The sequence below is a fragment of the Chaetomium fimeti genome (assembly GCF_033439085.1).
Source record: "Chaetomium fimeti strain CBS 168.71 chromosome Unknown B0H64scaffold_3, whole genome shotgun sequence".
Lineage (NCBI taxonomy): Eukaryota > Fungi > Ascomycota > Sordariomycetes > Sordariales > Chaetomiaceae > Chaetomium > Chaetomium fimeti.
The window spans coordinates 989,946-1,006,282 of NW_026944331.1; the positions used below are offsets into that span (position 1 = coordinate 989,946).

Genomic DNA, 16,337 nt, shown 5'->3' on the forward strand with positions numbered 1-16,337 from the left:
GAGGGCCTCTACATACTACAGGAAAAGTAGACGGTCTGTTTGGATTGGAGAGTTCCATGTTGGTGGGGTTCCGGTGGCAAACCACCAAACCCACGATATTTTTGGTGATAGGCAGCTTGGTATGCAGATCCGATTTCTTGGCCCACGAACAAAACAATTTGACTGTCACGGAATGGAGCTCGTCGACCAAACTATGTATCGTCTTCTGTTTTTTTCTAGTCGTCTCTGGTAAGAAATTCATAGTTTAATGTCAGCCCAAACCATGTCCAACTCGGCGTTTCTGGTGTCGTCACTTTGGAACTCCAGGGCTCCTCTGCAAGTGGATTGATTACCACCTTCAGTGTTGCAGCCGGCTGCGGGGATCATGACGCTGCGAATGCAACTCGGCACTAACAGGCGACTTGGGCCCACTATGACGGAGCGTTGCCCATTGTTTCAGCATCCTCTTCCTGTTCCTTTTCCTCATGGAAATCCCCAGATCTTGGGTTAAGTTTAGGTGGATCTGAAATACCTACAATATCGAGCCACAAACACCATCTGGTGTATTTTCGACGCCGAACCCCTTGGCGCGGTATCGGAGCTTCGCTTTCGGAAGTTGACAACCATTCCAGCCAACGGACCCCCGCGCACCCACGCAGAGCTCGGTGTGATACCCCGCGGTTTCATCCCGCTTCCGGGGGGTGAGGTTGGAGATTGGGAAAGACAACAACGTCCGGTGACACAATGATCTTATTTTCCCTCCTCCACCTATTTTTCTGTGATAACTTCAACTAATGGATTTCTTCCTCCTTCCCTGGCCCCCGTCTTCACATGACCTCTTTCCCAAGCGCTTCCCGTGGTTCACGAGACTTGGCATCTTCCCGCAACCCACTAGACCAATTCAGGTAATCTTTAAAGATGAGCGGGCGTGGGGGGTCAACTGTGGAAGAACGGAAGGGTCGGGCGTAATGGAACGCTCTCCTCTTCGGAACGGGTTTGACGGTCTGTCAAAACAAAATATTATTGCAGATTCAGCTCTGTTCGATCTGTTCGACGGCTCTAGTTACCCTGTTTCGAAGGTCTAATTTTATGCTTGAAACGGGCCCCGACCACGCCGCTTTCACACGCAAGGGCGGCCCGGTTGGCCATCTCAGCCCCTGCATTGAGCCCGGCCGGCTGGGCCACCAACCTACTTGTAGCCCAACTCCGAACCATGACCAAGATTCTACCCCTAGTGTACAGCCGAAAATGCAGCCCGCAAACGCCATCATCCGTGTCATTACATGCAGAGAGAAAAAGAAAAATAAGAGAAACACAAGACAATCTAAAGAAATAGAAGGGGAGAGGGAGGGGTTGGAGGTACTGCAGTACTGCAGAGTGGGGGGGGGGGGGGGGGGGGGCAACCTCCTAGTAATCCTCGAGCTCACTGGGATGCTCCCACTTGATGGGATGCACCAGCATGCTCCGCAGACACATGCGGCCCGTGTTGCTCGCCCTCTCCTCCTCCACCTTGCCTCCCCTGAGGGCGCCCTCGCCGGAGCGACCGCCGTTCGGGCCCCGCCCGTCGTGCTGCGCATAGCCCAGCCACCGCCTCCAGAGTAGTCCCGCGAACTCGCTGTGGTAGTACCAGGTGGTGCCCTTGTGGTTGTGCTCGTTGCGCAGGTCGAAGGGGCTGCCGCGGCCGCCGCTGGAGTGGTCGCGGCCGCCGTTGAAGGCGCGGTCGACCGAGGCGAGGTCCCACTCGCGGTCGATGGAGACGGGGTGGGGCGCGTAGACGGCCTTGAGGCCGCGGTGCAGGGCGACCGAGGCCGGGAACATCTCGCTGAACATGCTGTGGTGCAGGCGCCAGTTCTCCTCGTGCATGACCCCCAGCAGGCGGCGGCTGAGGCGCGACGCCGTGATGATGGCGCACCGCCGCGGCGGCACCGGCAGCGTCGTGCTGTACCCCGTCACGTCCCCCGAGAACACCCATCCGGAGTCCTCCGCGTCGAACATCGGGTTGAGCGTGATCAGGTCGGCGTCTTCACCCACGCCGCAGTTCGGGTCCGCGCGCGTGGCGCACTCCGTCGGGATGAACCCCTGCCCCGCGCTCTCGGAGCGGAGCGGGACGCGCCCGGGGAAAGCAACAGGGCCGAAGACGGCGCCGCGGCCACTGGCAACAGTCTCGCGGTGTACCAAGGCGGTGAAGTTGGCCCAGTCGCCGTGGTAGCCCGGGATGTAGTATTTGGCGGAGCGTTCCCAGGCTCCGACGCGGGACTGCTGCTTCCCCCATTTCCCGAGGCGGTCGAAGAGCTCGTAGTAGTTGCCCAGCCAGCGCATATCCAACTCCCAGTTCCAAAAGTGGTCGTACTCGGGGTGGTTCAGGGCGAAGTACTGAAGGGGCATGTGGGCGCTCCGGTAGACGCCGTGGATATCGCCGCCGCTGGGGTTAGAGAAGCTACGCCCGAACTGTCCGGGGTAGACGAGGCGCATTTGGCCATGCGACCAGAGCGTGCAGATGCCGTGGAACTCGGCCGGGACGTTGTCGTCGAGGACTCTTTGGACCGTTGCCGGGTCCGCCCAGATGGCTTCGTTGTCGTCGCGGACGTGGAGCAGGAAATGGACGTTGTATTCTCCGCCTGACTTGAGAGCGAGCTCCGATATCATGGCGCGGAAGTTGAGGACTGCGTGGTGCGTCCACTGGTATCCGGTGTATAGTCGAACGACGACGGCGGTCCGCGATATTTTACCCTTCGGGCGCTCGCTGTGTGAAAAGGTTCGCTCGGGGTGTTTGGCTGACGAGGTTGTGGATGGCTGACTAGCGGAGTTGGCGTCGACGAAACGGTCCTTGTTGGATTCGTAGCATCGGGACTGCGCATCGCCCCAGTCCATAGTGTCGTAATTGATCTTGCCCGTCTTGGCCCACACAGCTTCGTTCCCTGCTTGCTCCGTGTCCATGCCAACTTCTACCCCTCCTTCCTCGAACCTGTAGCCCAACCCGTAAGGGCCGTATCGTCCGAACCTATCGAAGCAGACATCGTCCCTCAACCCCAAGAGGCTATGGGAGCCAATGACGGGCTCTGCCTGGCCCTGGACTAAACCATTGTAAGCGAAGAGGTCCGGGACGGGGATTTTGTTGTCCTTGTCGAGATAGCAGGGCTGGACTTTGTGATGTTGAGATGTATATGACGGCGATTCGTAATCGGGCTGCGGCACGAATGGGGTGGGAGTAGGCAGGCCTGTGTACGATATTGTGAGTGGGAACGGTGATTTTTCTCCCTTTCGTCTAGGGTGCTCGGGTTTGTGTTCCGCAGCAGGAACGAGGGCCTTGAGGCCGACGAAGAATCCGTCGAGACTGTAAAGTTAGAGGTTGCTACATGTGTTTGAGGAGGAGGGGGGATATTGGGGATGCTCACTGCTTGAACTTCAGCCAGTGTTGCATGCCTTCACGCCAAACCGGGGCCTGCGTTTTCTCCGAACCCGTCACCACCACGACAACTTTCGGTTCACCATTGTTGGCGCCGTTGACACCATCATCGCCCACATCCCCGTGTGGCTTGGCGTTCACTAAATCGAGCAATCTTTCCCTGCGAAGGCCGCTCTTGCTGGAGGTTAGAGCGAGGGATAAAAGAAGGAGGGCCGCAACAGCCCAGAGGATGAGCCTCCGGTACAGACAATGGCTCAGCACTGTCCGTACTCGAAGCTTGGGCCTCTCGCGGACTGAGTGAGGCAGGAGGGGCTTTTCATCCTTGGAGAGTAGATTTGAGAGGGATGAACTGCTTCGGGAAATGAGCGAGGGGCGCTCCATTACTTAGGACCCGGAAGCCGGCGGGTTGGTGTGAGATGAAGTTGGTTTCTTGCTGTGCTGGCCGGCAACAGGCAGCTTGTAACGAGCGTATGGGGATGTTGTGTGTGCATGCAGATGCGACCCGGAAAATGGATCCGAGAGAAGATGAATGATGCGTTGATAATTGAAAACAACGACAGTAATGGAGCCGGAAACAACGAGGGCTCGCCGGGCTACTCGATGGATACGTCACAGGGCGTCGGCATCGGACAGGCCAACGGACTTGGGGGAAACTTGAAGCATGTCGACCGCGCAGGCGGAGGTGGCGGCCCATGCAGGTATGTGGTGAACAAGCCTCGGAAAGGGCGCCAGAGAAGGCGTCAGACATCGTCTGCCGTCTGGGCCCACGCAGCACGCCCGCCACCCTCTAAGCCCAACCAAGCTGTGGTCACGGCCGTTGAGCTTGGCCGGAGCTTATCCCGGGCCGGCAGGGGTGCAGGGATCGTAGATCGCCCAATACCCATGTCAGCCCTTTGTTCGAGCCTCACGGCTCGCCTTGGAACCGTGGGACATCTCGCATCTCATAACATCCATGACCTAGTCAAGCTTCTAACCCGAGCTGCGGCAAGTGGACGGTCCGGGGGTTTGAGTGTGACGAAATAACCGATCGAGAAAAGATCGCTCCTGCTGCAGTCCGATGATAGGCTCAAGGCAGCAGCAATGGATTTTTTTTGTGATGTTAAGTGGTCATGTTGTGTTTGGGTCGGGCTGATGGGTCTGGTTTGCTCGGTTTGGTGAAGAGGATGGAAGTGATGAGATGAAAGCTGACCAGTAGATCTAGACCTTCTTGGGCAGTCTTGGTGTGCCTGCACTTCGGTGGGGCGAAAGCTGGGGCCCCCAACGCCGTTTTCTAAATGCCGATTGGCTCAGCTGCTCTTGAATATTCCAGATTCGGACATGGTCCTTCCAGAACTTCGAACCTTGAAACACAGCACCAAACACTCCGAGGACTGTGCCACCTGATCCCCCCAACATCAGAGTTGGCCAGAAACGTCGGCCGAAGCCCCCACACCCGACCAACCGCCACCGAGCCCGCGTCTCGGACCGGTATGGGGATCGTATCGTGGCTCTGCACAATTGTCCTCCTGGTCGAGATGAAATCTTTTAGATGAAGCCTCTGCCGCCGGGGCGATCCGGGAGAGTTCTTGCCAAGCCGCCGATCTGTGAGAGACGAGAGATCTTGAGGGGGCCTCCTCGACGACCAAAACACAGCGACTTTTAACGCTGTTTCAACCTGCATTATTACACACACTTCATCACGGCAGCGCCAACGGGTACACGCTAGGGCGCTGCCGATCAACGGCCAAGAATAGAGGCTTGAGCCAACTGAGGCTCAGCAGACCATATGTAAGGTAATCTGTACTTTGGGAATCACAGAGAGAACCAACCGTTTCTTTTTTTTTGGTCTAGGTACTTTTTTCGTATCGGCTCTCTCCAATCGCCCGAAGCGGGATTCGTCAGGATTATTAAAGAAGAGGAAAGTGCCACAACGGCTGGCTCGTAAACACCTCGACTCTCTTCGCTCAGTTGACCCAACCATCTGAGCCCGTTTCATATCACGACGCTGCCTTGGAAGCGGGACGATCAATGACTGTCAGCGTTCAGTCACGCATCCACCGTCAGCCCAACACAACACCATGTACAGCCCAAGCCACTCCTTGAGTTACGAAAAGGGTAAGCAGGTTCGCTCATCAAAAATTGTGTCCATAATCTGGATTCAGATCTCGACCCAACACATGCTCCTGGGGATCCTCAGACTGCTTTACCATGGTGCGCATGCTTATGTAGTTGCATGCCATCGTCGCCCAGTGGGTCTGAAAAGCTTAGCCACCGAGGGCAGTCTGGGGTAGTCTCAACTTGTGAGAGCTTGTTTTTTGCAGTAGGTATGCGAAGCGTGTGAGAAAATTCCGTATTTACGGTGGCCACTCTCATTCACCACCTCGTCTTCATATCCGTACCGCAAGCAACGAACGGCATGAACTCTGCAAGGAATGAGAAAAACTCCCCAGAACCGTTGGTTGTTATTTTCCCATCAAAAAGCGAAGTCATACGTTTATCCCCGTTTTATTGGAGATTTAGGTTGTGACACGACTTAGTACCTGACCACTTACTCCCCGAAACGGAAAGAGAGAAACTCAGTACCTACCTAAGGTAGTAGGTAGGTAACGTCTAATTGGGAGGAAGAGCTTACATGATACCTAAAATGTCTCTTTTTCCGCTCTGGGGGGTGGCTCTGCGCGCATCCAGCGATACTGCTCTTCAGGAACAGAGCGGTGTTGGTTCGATGCCAGCCCACGACAACGCCGTGAAACGTCAAAAACATGCGAGCTGTCGTCACACAAGCGGGGAGGCACGGCACCAAGTATCTACTAATGACCCCCACCCCAAGCTCGGAAAGTGAACAACACCACGGCGCCTTATGTCCGTACCCCGACAGCATCACGACAACCAGCCGAATTACACCGGCTTACTTTTCGATGCCGCAGCCATAAACCAGCAAACAAGCTGGGATGGCGACACTCTAAGCGGCAGTGCTGAGCGTATACCTACTGGCCCGTCTTCGCAACCGGGCTGTCCACAACCTGACAACAAAGTCGGCGCACCGCCCACCTGTAAATCAGCGCCCCCCTCAGGCAGCCGCCCCCGGCGCGATGTAAAACAGACCTGACCGTGTTGGATAGTTGGAAGATGACTCGCATCTGAAATGGCACAGGATGTGTCATCTCGCCATTTTCTGTCACCACTCGTTCCATCAGCTCCAACGGCGCAGCCCCCGCGTACAGAGGTGAGGTGAGGTGCGGGTATCTACCTCAGGTATTCTTTCAAGCGCGGCATTATGGCTGGCACCTACAAATCGATGCACTTTCATTATGGACAGTCAGCGCACCGGTTGATTCCGTTTGCCAGCGAGCATTCGGCACTCAAAGCCCATAAAAAACGGCAGGGTTCTCTTGACTAGAGATGAAAAAAAGAAGCGAGATGTTTTCACATCTCTTTTTGAGTGCGGTTTATGTGGATCGAACACATGACCTTCAGATTTGAATTCCCGAAGTTTTACTTCAGTCTGACGCTCTCCCAACTGAGCTAAACCCGCGGATGATTGGCCTATCCAAGGAAAATACGAGTCATATGCAGGAGGGAAGGGTGGAGTTGAGGGGGGTTGGGGCTGGTGGAACAAACTGGAAAACTGATGAAATGGAGAAGCGGGAACGGTGCAGGTGGGGCACGGGAGGCCGGCCCCGGGAACTGCTCTCCGGACAACCGGATTGGTGGATTCATTTACGAAAGAAGCGAGGGAAGCAAGCGAGAGACGAGCCAACGTGGAAGAATGCGGGGGAAAACTTGGAGTTGCTGAAGAGAAGACCTAAGACTTGACATACACCGGTTGTGTGTAAGTGACTTTCCTATTGGCACCTGGTATTTCTTGTTGAGCAAGCAAGCAACTTACCAATTGGAACAAGGCGAACATACTCAGCACCCATGGGCCATTGCACTGACGACTTGCGGTTGCGAACTTCCTCCCTGCCGTTCAGTACCTACCTATTCCCCCACACCCAACAACACCAACAGCCATGAGGACCTCGTGCGGGGGAAATTACGACGCAGGTACAGGCCGCTCCATGCCACCCACCATGAACACCCGATCACGCCGATGAACCGGATGGGCAAACGACAAATAGCCGTCCCATGAGGATTTACCCGGGGTTGGCTCGTCCGGGACGGGGCCAACGGGCTTGGCCTTCCGGTTAACTGGTCCGGCTGAACGCGGACGACTCCAATTTTGGGGTTGGCGCAGTCGTCGCGTCTATCATTGCTACTCCAACCTGTGGAGGACCGTCGTGGGTAATATGGGATGATGGCCTTGCTGGTCTTGTCCCGGGCCCGCGGTATTGGCGCCGTGCGGGGAGGCACCTGAGAGTTGTTTATTATATCTTCAGCCTTCCCCCAGATTGCCATCCCCTACCACCTCTTTCCCTCCCTCCTCACCGCCCTCTCCATCCCCAGGTTGCCCCCCCCCTCCTTCTCACCGCCCACCATGAAGCTCTCAACCTCTCTCCTCGCTTCCACCCTCCTCGCCCCGGCGACGGCCCAGCTCCACGACCTCGCCAAGCAGGCCGGGCTCCGCTACTTCGGCGCCGCCACCGACACCCCGGGTCAGCGCGAGCGGGCGCCCTACCCGGAGTCGTACGAGCAGTACGACGCCATCCTCAACGACGCGTCCGAGTTCGGCCAGACGACGCCGACCAACGGGCAGAAGTGGCTGTTCGCGGAGCCGCAGCCGCGCCTCTTCAACTTCACCGAGGGCGACTACGTGGCCGACCTCGCCGAGCGCGGCGGCAAGCTCCTGCGCTGCCACGCCCTCGTCTGGCACAGCCAGCTGGCACCCTGGGTCGAGGAGACCGAGTGGACGCCCGAGGAGCTGCGCGGCGTCATCGTCCGCCACATCCACGGCGTGGCCGGCTACTACAAGGGCCGGTGCCACGCCTGGGACGTGGTCAACGAGGCGCTCGAGGAGGACGGCACCTACCGCAAGAGCGTCTTCTACAACGTGCTCGGCGAGGAGTACATCAAGCTCGCCTTCCAGACCGCCGCCGAGGTCGACCCGGACGCCAAGCTGTACTACAACGACTACGGCATCGAGCGGCCGGACTCGGTCAAGACGGCCGGAGCAGTGCGCCTCGTGCAGATGCTCAAGGATGCCGGCGTGCGCATCGACGGCGTGGGCATGCAGGCGCATCTGCACGCCGACAACCACCCGACGGCGGAGGACCTGATCGCGACGAGCGAGGGGTACGCGGCGCTCGTCGACGAGGTCGCCTTCACCGAGCTGGACGTGCGCATCAAGATGCCCGCCAACGACACCAAGCTCGAGTGGCAGAAGGAGTGCTACCAAAAGGTGGTGACCGCCTGCGTCAAGGTCAAGGCCTGCGTCGGCATCACCCTGTGGGACTTCTACGACCCCTTCAGCTGGGTGCCCGACGTCTTCCCCGGCAACGGCGCGTCGCTCGTCTGGTTCGAGGACTTCACCAAGCACCCGGCCTACGACGGCATGGTCGAGACCTTCAAGCAGTTGATCGGCGACAAGCCCGGGCCGGGCTGCAAGCGCAGGAGAAGGGGCGTGCCGGCGAGTGCTTAAATATGGTGTTTGTGATAGATTCGAACGAGGAGCGCTAGACACGAAGATGTTATAGAATCTCGTGGCTAATCGTACGGGTATTTTGCGTTGGCAAGGTAATTACAAAACTTGTATATATATCCTTCATACACATATCATATTGGATCATAATGCCTTGCGAGCTTGCGTCCACCATATCATCATCGTAAAAAAAAGAGACCGGAAAAACAAACCAACTCCTAACCCCGTCGCGAAGCAATATATCCATCCCTTAAATCGTAACCTTCCCAACGAGCGGCAAATCCCGACTGCTCCCGCCCACTTCCACCTTGTACTCACCCCTAACCAGCCGCCACTTCTGCGCCACCACATCCCACACGCTCAAGTCCCTCCTCGTCAGCCCAAACCGCACCGTCTCGGTCGCCGACACGTTCAGAAACGGTTTCTCAAACCCTCTCAGCTGCCGCACGGGGGCGCCCTCGGCCGGGATGCCCACGTACAGCTGCGCAACCTCGGCCCCATCCACCTCTCCAGTGTTGGTGACATCGGCCGCCACCTCGACCAACACATCCCACAGGTCCTCCTGCCCGCCCTGGACGACCCGTCCCGTGGGGTACTCGCCAAACTCCCCCTCTACCACCTTTCCGACCACCAAGTTGTCATACCCAAACGTGGTGTAACTCAGCCCGAAACCGAACTCATATCTCGGCGTGATATTCTGCGCGTCGAAATGCCGATAGTCGAGGAACACGCCCTCGGTGAAATTGCTCTGCGGGAAGCGCGCAAACATGTCCCCCTCCGCCGCCACATCCGGGCCCAGCACGGCATAGTCCGTCTCATTCCTCGCGACGGTGTACGGTAGTTTCCCCGACGGGTTCGACTCGCCGTACAACAGCGACACCACCGCGCGACCCGAGGCTTCGCCGGGGAGGTGGGCGAAGATGAGAGCCGTGACGTTGGGGTGGTCGATGAATTGGTCCACTAAGCGGGTGCCTGCGTTGTGGAGGACCACGATCGTGTTGGCGCACTGGTCAGCGACGTGCTTGATTAGGCCGTCGGTGTAGTCGTCGTATAGACTTGGGCGGTCGGCAGCCTCGGTGGCGTAGGCGTTGCCAAAGATCAAGCAGGCGTCCGACATGGAGTTGACGGAGGGGTTGCCGTTGACAAAGTCCCAGAAGAGGGCCGTGCCGTCATCGTAAGCCCGCTGGACAAGCGCGTCGAAGGGCGAGACGATGGTGGACTGTGAGGTTGCCCCCGAGCCGCCGCCCGAGTAGATGGTGCCGTTGAAGGCGATGGGCGTGGAGCCGTGTTCGCCGGTGTAGCCAAAGAACCTGCCGGCGAATTCGGTGTAGTTGAACGACTCGGCGCCCCAGAGCCATGGGGAGAGGCCGGGGCTGGGGTTGTTGTGATCGGGGTTCTTGGCCGAGTAACCAAATATGGACAGCATCTTCGGCTCCTTCAGGGGTAGTGCGCTGCGGGTGTTCTTGACGAGGACGTGGCCTTCGACTGCGCCGTCTAGCAACGTTGACCGAAAACTCGAGTTCCTCGCATCAACCACTTTGTGGGCCAGGGTAAGATCCGCGGCCATACCGACGCCGGGTTGCGGGAAGTCCTGATCTTGACCCATCAGATACCATGTTGCGAGGGTTCTGTAGCTGTTAGTTTGTGACATTGGAAAGTCGAGGGGCCATGTATTACCTGGCCACCATGTCATCCAAGCGAGTCTCGGCAACCGAGCCATTGTTGACAGCATCTACGAGATGCGTACCCCAGAAACCATTTCCATTCGGCATGGCAACATCCATGCCTGCTTGGGCTGCGGCTGCTCCAGCATGCTGGGCACCCCAGTCACTGACGACCCAACCTTGAAAACCGAGTTCGGTCTTAAGAAGACCATTGAGCGCCTTGCTGTTTGCGCACCCGTACGAGTTGTTGAGTCGCTGGTATGAGCACATTATGTTGCCGCTGCCGGCGTGGATAGCATCCTGGAAAGGCCTGTGATGTTAGAAAGGGCAAGGGGATCGGGATTGTCCGGCTTACCAAAGATAGAATTCGTGCAAAGTCCTGTCGTCGATATTGGACGACACCGATGCAACATCGCCAACGGGGTTCCGATTTGTCTCTTGTTCGTTGGCAATAAAGTGCTGTAGGGTGTTAGCTCTGACTCTCATATCACAGTAGGAGAAACATACCTTAGTACTCGTAATGACCCCGACAGCTTGCACTGCCGTAACCGTCTCATGTGCCAGAACCCCTGATAAATAAGGGTCGGTCGAGAAGCCTACTCGTGTCAACAGCCGGCCTTATACCGACAGCCATACGGGGGAAAACTTTACCTTCCCAGTTCCTGCCGTTCAACACAACACGGCCGGCTGGTCCAATGACCGGCCCGAGCAGCACATTCACGCCCTTGGTCTTGAACTCGCCTCCCATGCCGGATCCCCGCTGGCGAGTGAGCACCTTGTTCCAGCTGGCACCAACATGAATGCCGCTCGGCCACGTGCTGACGAAGTCCGTCCCGCGGAGTCCATTCCCTGCATCACCCAGACACATGCCAGGAAACCCAAGGCGTGGGATAGCTGGAATAAACCCAGGGCAGCTCGTATTCGAGCCAGCGCCGGCAGTCAAGCTGACCTACCCCCGTGTCAGTTCTCCATTTCCACAACTCCTCTCAACATCTTCACTCACCTTCTCCTTGAGCGTCATCCGCCCCACCATCTCCCTCGCCTTCTCCGTGGCATCAGCCCACTGCCCCTCACCCGTGATATTTGCTACCACCTGTCAGCGCCCCTCTCTCGCCCCAACCCACACCAACGACCCCAAACCAAAAACGACAAAAAAAGAAGAGGAAAAACTCACGCGAAGGATAAACCGCCGGCGACCGGCCATAAAACCACGCATCATCCGTGACCATCCCCCATCCATCGCCCCGCCCCGACGTAGACCCGGCATCCCCATTACCACGAGTGCGCAGCGCAGCCAGCCCGGCCAGGCCGCCGCCGACGACGAGGAGGCCGACGGCGACCAGCACGGCGATGCCGCGCTTCGTTCGCAGGAAGGGGAAGCGCTGCGTCAGCTTTGATTGTCAGCTGCCCTTTGTGGCAGCTGCGTCGGCGGCGGTGTGGTAGGAGGGGGGGTAGGGGCTGGCTGGTGGGGGGTTGGTGGGAGGGTTGGTGTTGTTGTTGTTGTTGTTCCCCATTAGGGGTCTTGAGGCTGGGTTGGTTGACATTGTGATTGTGGGCGGGTGGTGGGTGAGGGTGTTGATGGGGATAGTGTTGGTGGCTGCGCTAGGTGCTGTTGAGTTTGGAGCTGTGGCTCGTTTTGGCCAGAGGAAGAGGTCAAGCTTTCTGAATCCCAGAGCTCCAAGCTGGAGTACCTAGTTTATGAGTGTGGTTGAATTGGAGATCGACAAAAGCGGGAAGGGTGTGAACAAACACCGGGCAAGAGTCGGGGTTGGTCAACTTGTCGATTTCAAGTTGGGAAAAATGGTTTGATTTTCGGACTTATGTCCCTTCAAGTTCAAAGCCGAATGCTAGAGGTCCAGTATGAGAGCCATTCTGGAGGAAGCCCTATTTGGCAGGAACCAAATGGCAAAGCTGTTGGATGCAGCTCCTTCGAGTTGTTTACTCGTACAGTGTGTAGGATCAGTACAAGCACGATGAACCAACACACCTGTAGCATTTCATGGCCAAAACATGCGAGTTTTCGATATAATAAACATTTCCTTGACTTGTGTTCGTTGGCCTCCGTGTCTGAAGATTCCCAAAAGAAGTTGCAGATTCATTGGGGACCTTTGAATGTTCCTTGAACCTTCGAAATGAATTGGGCTCATTCGCACAGTGGAGCTTGTGGATGCCGGTTGGCGGGGTGAAAATGGTAGGAACGACCACTACTGCAACGAACCAGCGCCAGCCTCGGTCGTCAAGGGTTCACGCGCATCTTAAACAACTCCCTCGATCCCTCCCAAATGTGGCGCTGTGATCTCTCTGAGTCCGATGGTGCCCGATCCTGCAAATAGTGTCTCACCCTACCTCGTGTTCAGAGACAGCATGCACAGTGTGTCGCGTATGTTCCCTCGGTGTCAACTCCGAATTCACGATGCCCCGTTTTACAAAACAAGGACTTCGGCTGTGCAAGATTCCACTGATTCCACTGTGCAGCGGCATCAACCCAGATCCACGTGGTTGCCATATGGCGAATCCGAGCAGCCGATCCGGGGAAAAGGCAGTCCACTCATCACCGTCAGACGAACACGCAATCCCGAGATTCGTGACACCCCGAATGCGACTTCCCGAGGTTTCCACCGGGAGGGAGGTAAAACGGGTCTTCACCGTCTCTGCGTCCCCCAACCCAAAGACCTGGCTACCTAGCCAGCTAGCTCCGTTTCCGACCCCATTTTCGCAGGCCCATCCCACCACCATCGGAGCGAGAAAAAAGAAACGAAGTGGAGCCCGAAGAGCAGCGGTGCTGATCGCGCGGAAAAGACTGCCTCAGCTGGGCGATTTCTCCATGGGCGTGTGCCAGGCCAGACCTCGCGGCGTGCCCGGCAGCCGTTCCACAGAGCGCCCTGGAATCTCCGATAGCACGGCCGCATGGGGATGTGAGCTGAACTGAGGAAAACTCGAGACAAGACTCGACAGAGGATGGCTCATGAGGGTCTCAGAAAAAGCATAACTAACTAGTTATCCCCAGCCCGAAACCTGTTTAGATGTCATTGATGATACTCCGTGAGAAGCTCCTGTCCCCGCCGCATGAACGGCGCCCAACTACCGAACCACCGAGCAAAACCGGCGCCACCAACCAGTGCCCCGGGTCCACCAAACTCCCACCTCAGCGGGCGAGCTAGTTGCACCAGGGTTAGTGTTCGGCAGGTGTGCCGATCCGCCTAAGGAAATTTCCCCAACACCAGAGGGACGACATTTCCGTTTTGGTTAGGTATCAAACAAAAAGCAACTGCGAAGTGGCCAGTGTGACTCCGCCGTGTGGACCTTGCAAATCATGAACTCGCGAATCGCCTCGTCTCAGATCCATCCGTCTGGAAATTCCATTCCCTCTAATCCAGTGTAAGTACAGTGAGAAGCCATCCAACCACACGCCATCCATTCATCCACAGATTTACCATGTCTCGCATGTAAAGTAAAAAGTACGTTGTCTCCATCATGTGCAAGTGATAAGTGAGTCGCTTGACAAGTGGGCCCTCCAATGCCCCGTCGCCCAGCCGCTCGCCCAGCCGCGGCTCTCCCGAACCAACAGCAAGCCGCGTGTGACGCCATTCATCGTTTCTCGTCTCGGCCCATCCGACGCCCAGGAATCCTCTGACAAGGACCCCAATCCAGGAGGTGGTATCCGTAACGTTGGCGGCCGACCGTTACGGCGGCGGTCCCCACCCCCTTTTGTGACCCACTCCTCGAGCAGGGGGAAGCAGGGATCGTAGCCATCCAAGTGACTGCTGCCCATTGAATGCCACACATCTTCCCTTGTTTCGTCCAGCCAAAATAACCAGTCACATCGCAAAGAGAACCGTACCGTACCACAGTATAACTCAGCCATACTCCAACACAAAATGAATGAAATGAGAACGAAAGAGGGTCGAAGCTCGTCGGTTTCGGTGCGGTCCGTTGCCGGGTTTTGTTGAGAAACGTCGAGACCGTACCATAGTAGTAAGGTTTAAGGTATATATAGACAGGGTAAACGAAGCCGGCAAGAAAGAAAAGAAGAAAAGAAGAGGTAACTTTGCCCCGCCTGCTGGTATAATATACATACAACGAACAAAAACAGGGGATAGGCCCCCTGTGAGCGGTCCTCGCGACGAGGGGGGTGCAGGGCGGGCTCGGTGCAATCAGACCCTATCATCAAGTCACCAAGGTTAGGAAAGGCGCCACTTTGAAATGCAAGGTAACATAACGTTTTTGGTATCATAAAAAGCAGGATTAAAAGGAAGTGAGATGTGAGGAAAGGGAAGGGACCGGCTGTCATTTTATGCAACCGTGCCCCGTGAGCAGTCCGCACTGGATGCTTACAACAAGGGGGGATCCGCGCGCGTCCCCAAGGGGGGGGAGAAAAACAGGAGGTCGTGGGTGCATGCAAATATCGCCTCTTACAGAATAAGCTGCTTCAGGTTCCGCTGGATGATCATGTCCTGCACGGAACTCATCGTGATCTTGAGGAGGTTGGTGTCGGTGGCATTCGTGAAGTGGCCATAGATCTCCTTGTCCGGGTTTCGGTTTAGTGCCCGGAACTTGTCCATAAAGTACTGGCTGGCCTTGTCCCAGTCGTGCGGTGGCCCGTGGTAGTCGGTGAAGCCGTGGTCTGTTATCGGGCTCTTGGCGAGCTTCTCCTTGAAGAGATCCATCTTGTTGAGGAAGAGGATGAGCGCCGACTTGGCGAACCAGTGTGAGTTGGCGATGGATTCCCACAGCATCAGGGCTTCGTTCATTTGGTTCTGCGGCACACCATGTCAGCCTTCTCTTCCCGCGCCGGAGAGATCGGGGAGCACCTACGCCATCCTTATCTTCAACCAAACACTGATCGTACCCAGAGATGGCCACGAGAAACATCAGGGAGTTGACGTTCTCGAAGCAGTGGATCCACTTTTTCCGTTCTGACCGTTGGCCTCCGACGTCGAACATGCGGTATGTGAGCTGACCCAGGTCGAAGACGGTTTCGGTGATGCCGGTTGTCCGTAACCTCGATCGTAGCAGATCCTGGTCTGTCGGAACGTAGTTTTTATCCCAGATGCGCTCCACGTCGTCGCAGAAGCTTGATGCATGTCAGCCTTGACAGTTCCGCCCAAGGTACCGCTACCACTTACTAATCCAGGTTGTCGTGCAGGGCATACTCGTTGCCCCTCTCCATGGCCTTCTTGATGCCTGCATCCACCCAGAGCTTCTTGACGGGTTCCAGGTACTCCTCTGGTAACGGCTCGTGCGCCGTCATCTCGTAGTCGACCATCATTTGGGCCATGTTTTTCTGTCAGGCGGCCAGTCAGTATCGGTTCGGGAAGATGTGGCCGGCCGTGGGCCAGCGGCCGCAGTAGCTTACCTCGTTATCCGGGTTTTCGAAAGTAATACCCGCGTCGTTCATCGCATCGAAGATTAGGCGGAACGACTGGAGGATATTTGTGAACACCACGGGCTTCCACTCCATCTTCTCCGTTTTGCTGAAGCCTTGCGCATAGATGAGCTTCATCTGTTTGAGGACTGTCGACTTTCCGGACTCTCCGGCCCCTGTGCAAGCAAAAGGTCAGCTTGTTTGGCCCTGTCGCCAACCGAGACGCCGATTCGTACCTAGAAGCAGAAGCTTCACTTCTTTGGACATGCGCTTCTCGTCGGCACGAATGACCTTGTCAAGCTCGCGCGACCGAGCGACGCCCGTCTCATCGGTCTTTTCGCGACCCCCGAAACACATGGTGGCGGT

The 16,337-nt window shown here is 56.8% G+C and overlaps 4 protein-coding genes and 1 non-coding gene across 5 annotated transcripts; 1 reads left to right on the top strand and 4 right to left on the bottom strand.

Moving 5' to 3' along the window:
* Positions 1-1,225: 1,225 nt before the first annotated feature.
* On the bottom strand, positions 1,226-4,046 carry B0H64DRAFT_111785 (uncharacterized protein). Its single transcript, XM_062797806.1, has 2 exons — positions 3,375-4,046; positions 1,226-3,313 (listed from the first exon to the last, which is right to left on the bottom strand). The coding sequence occupies exons 1-2, from the start codon at positions 3,764-3,766 to the stop codon at positions 1,387-1,389; spliced, it is 2,319 nt and encodes a 772-aa protein (XP_062660389.1). The 5' UTR covers positions 3,767-4,046; the 3' UTR covers positions 1,226-1,386.
* A 2,761-nt stretch (positions 4,047-6,807) lies between these two features.
* Positions 6,808-6,899, bottom strand: B0H64DRAFT_t65. The gene has a single exon. It is a non-coding gene; the product is annotated as a tRNA-Phe (tRNA).
* A 942-nt stretch (positions 6,900-7,841) lies between these two features.
* Positions 7,842-8,942, top strand: B0H64DRAFT_320188 (glycoside hydrolase superfamily; the record flags this gene model as incomplete). Its single annotated transcript, XM_062800453.1, has 1 exon — positions 7,842-8,942. One exon carries the CDS (start codon positions 7,842-7,844, stop codon positions 8,940-8,942), a length of 1,101 nt encoding a protein of 366 aa, XP_062660390.1.
* A 250-nt stretch (positions 8,943-9,192) lies between these two features.
* B0H64DRAFT_416140 (glycoside hydrolase superfamily) lies at positions 9,193-12,602 on the bottom strand (the record flags this gene model as incomplete). Its single annotated transcript, XM_062805142.1, has 8 exons — positions 9,193-10,619; positions 10,690-10,829; positions 10,962-11,065; positions 11,114-11,202; positions 11,258-11,555; positions 11,610-11,692; positions 11,781-11,988; positions 12,555-12,602. The coding sequence occupies 8 exons, from the start codon at positions 12,600-12,602 to the stop codon at positions 9,193-9,195; spliced, it is 2,397 nt and encodes a 798-aa protein (XP_062660391.1).
* Positions 12,603-15,018: 2,416 nt separating this feature from the next.
* Positions 15,019-16,328, bottom strand: B0H64DRAFT_416141 (guanine nucleotide-binding protein alpha-2 subunit; the record flags this gene model as incomplete). The annotated part of the gene is made up of 5 exons (XM_062805143.1): positions 15,019-15,363; positions 15,422-15,680; positions 15,733-15,890; positions 15,963-16,147; positions 16,208-16,328. 5 exons carry the CDS (start codon positions 16,326-16,328, stop codon positions 15,019-15,021), a joined length of 1,068 nt encoding a protein of 355 aa, XP_062660392.1.
* Between the last annotated feature and the right edge of the window lie 9 nt (positions 16,329-16,337).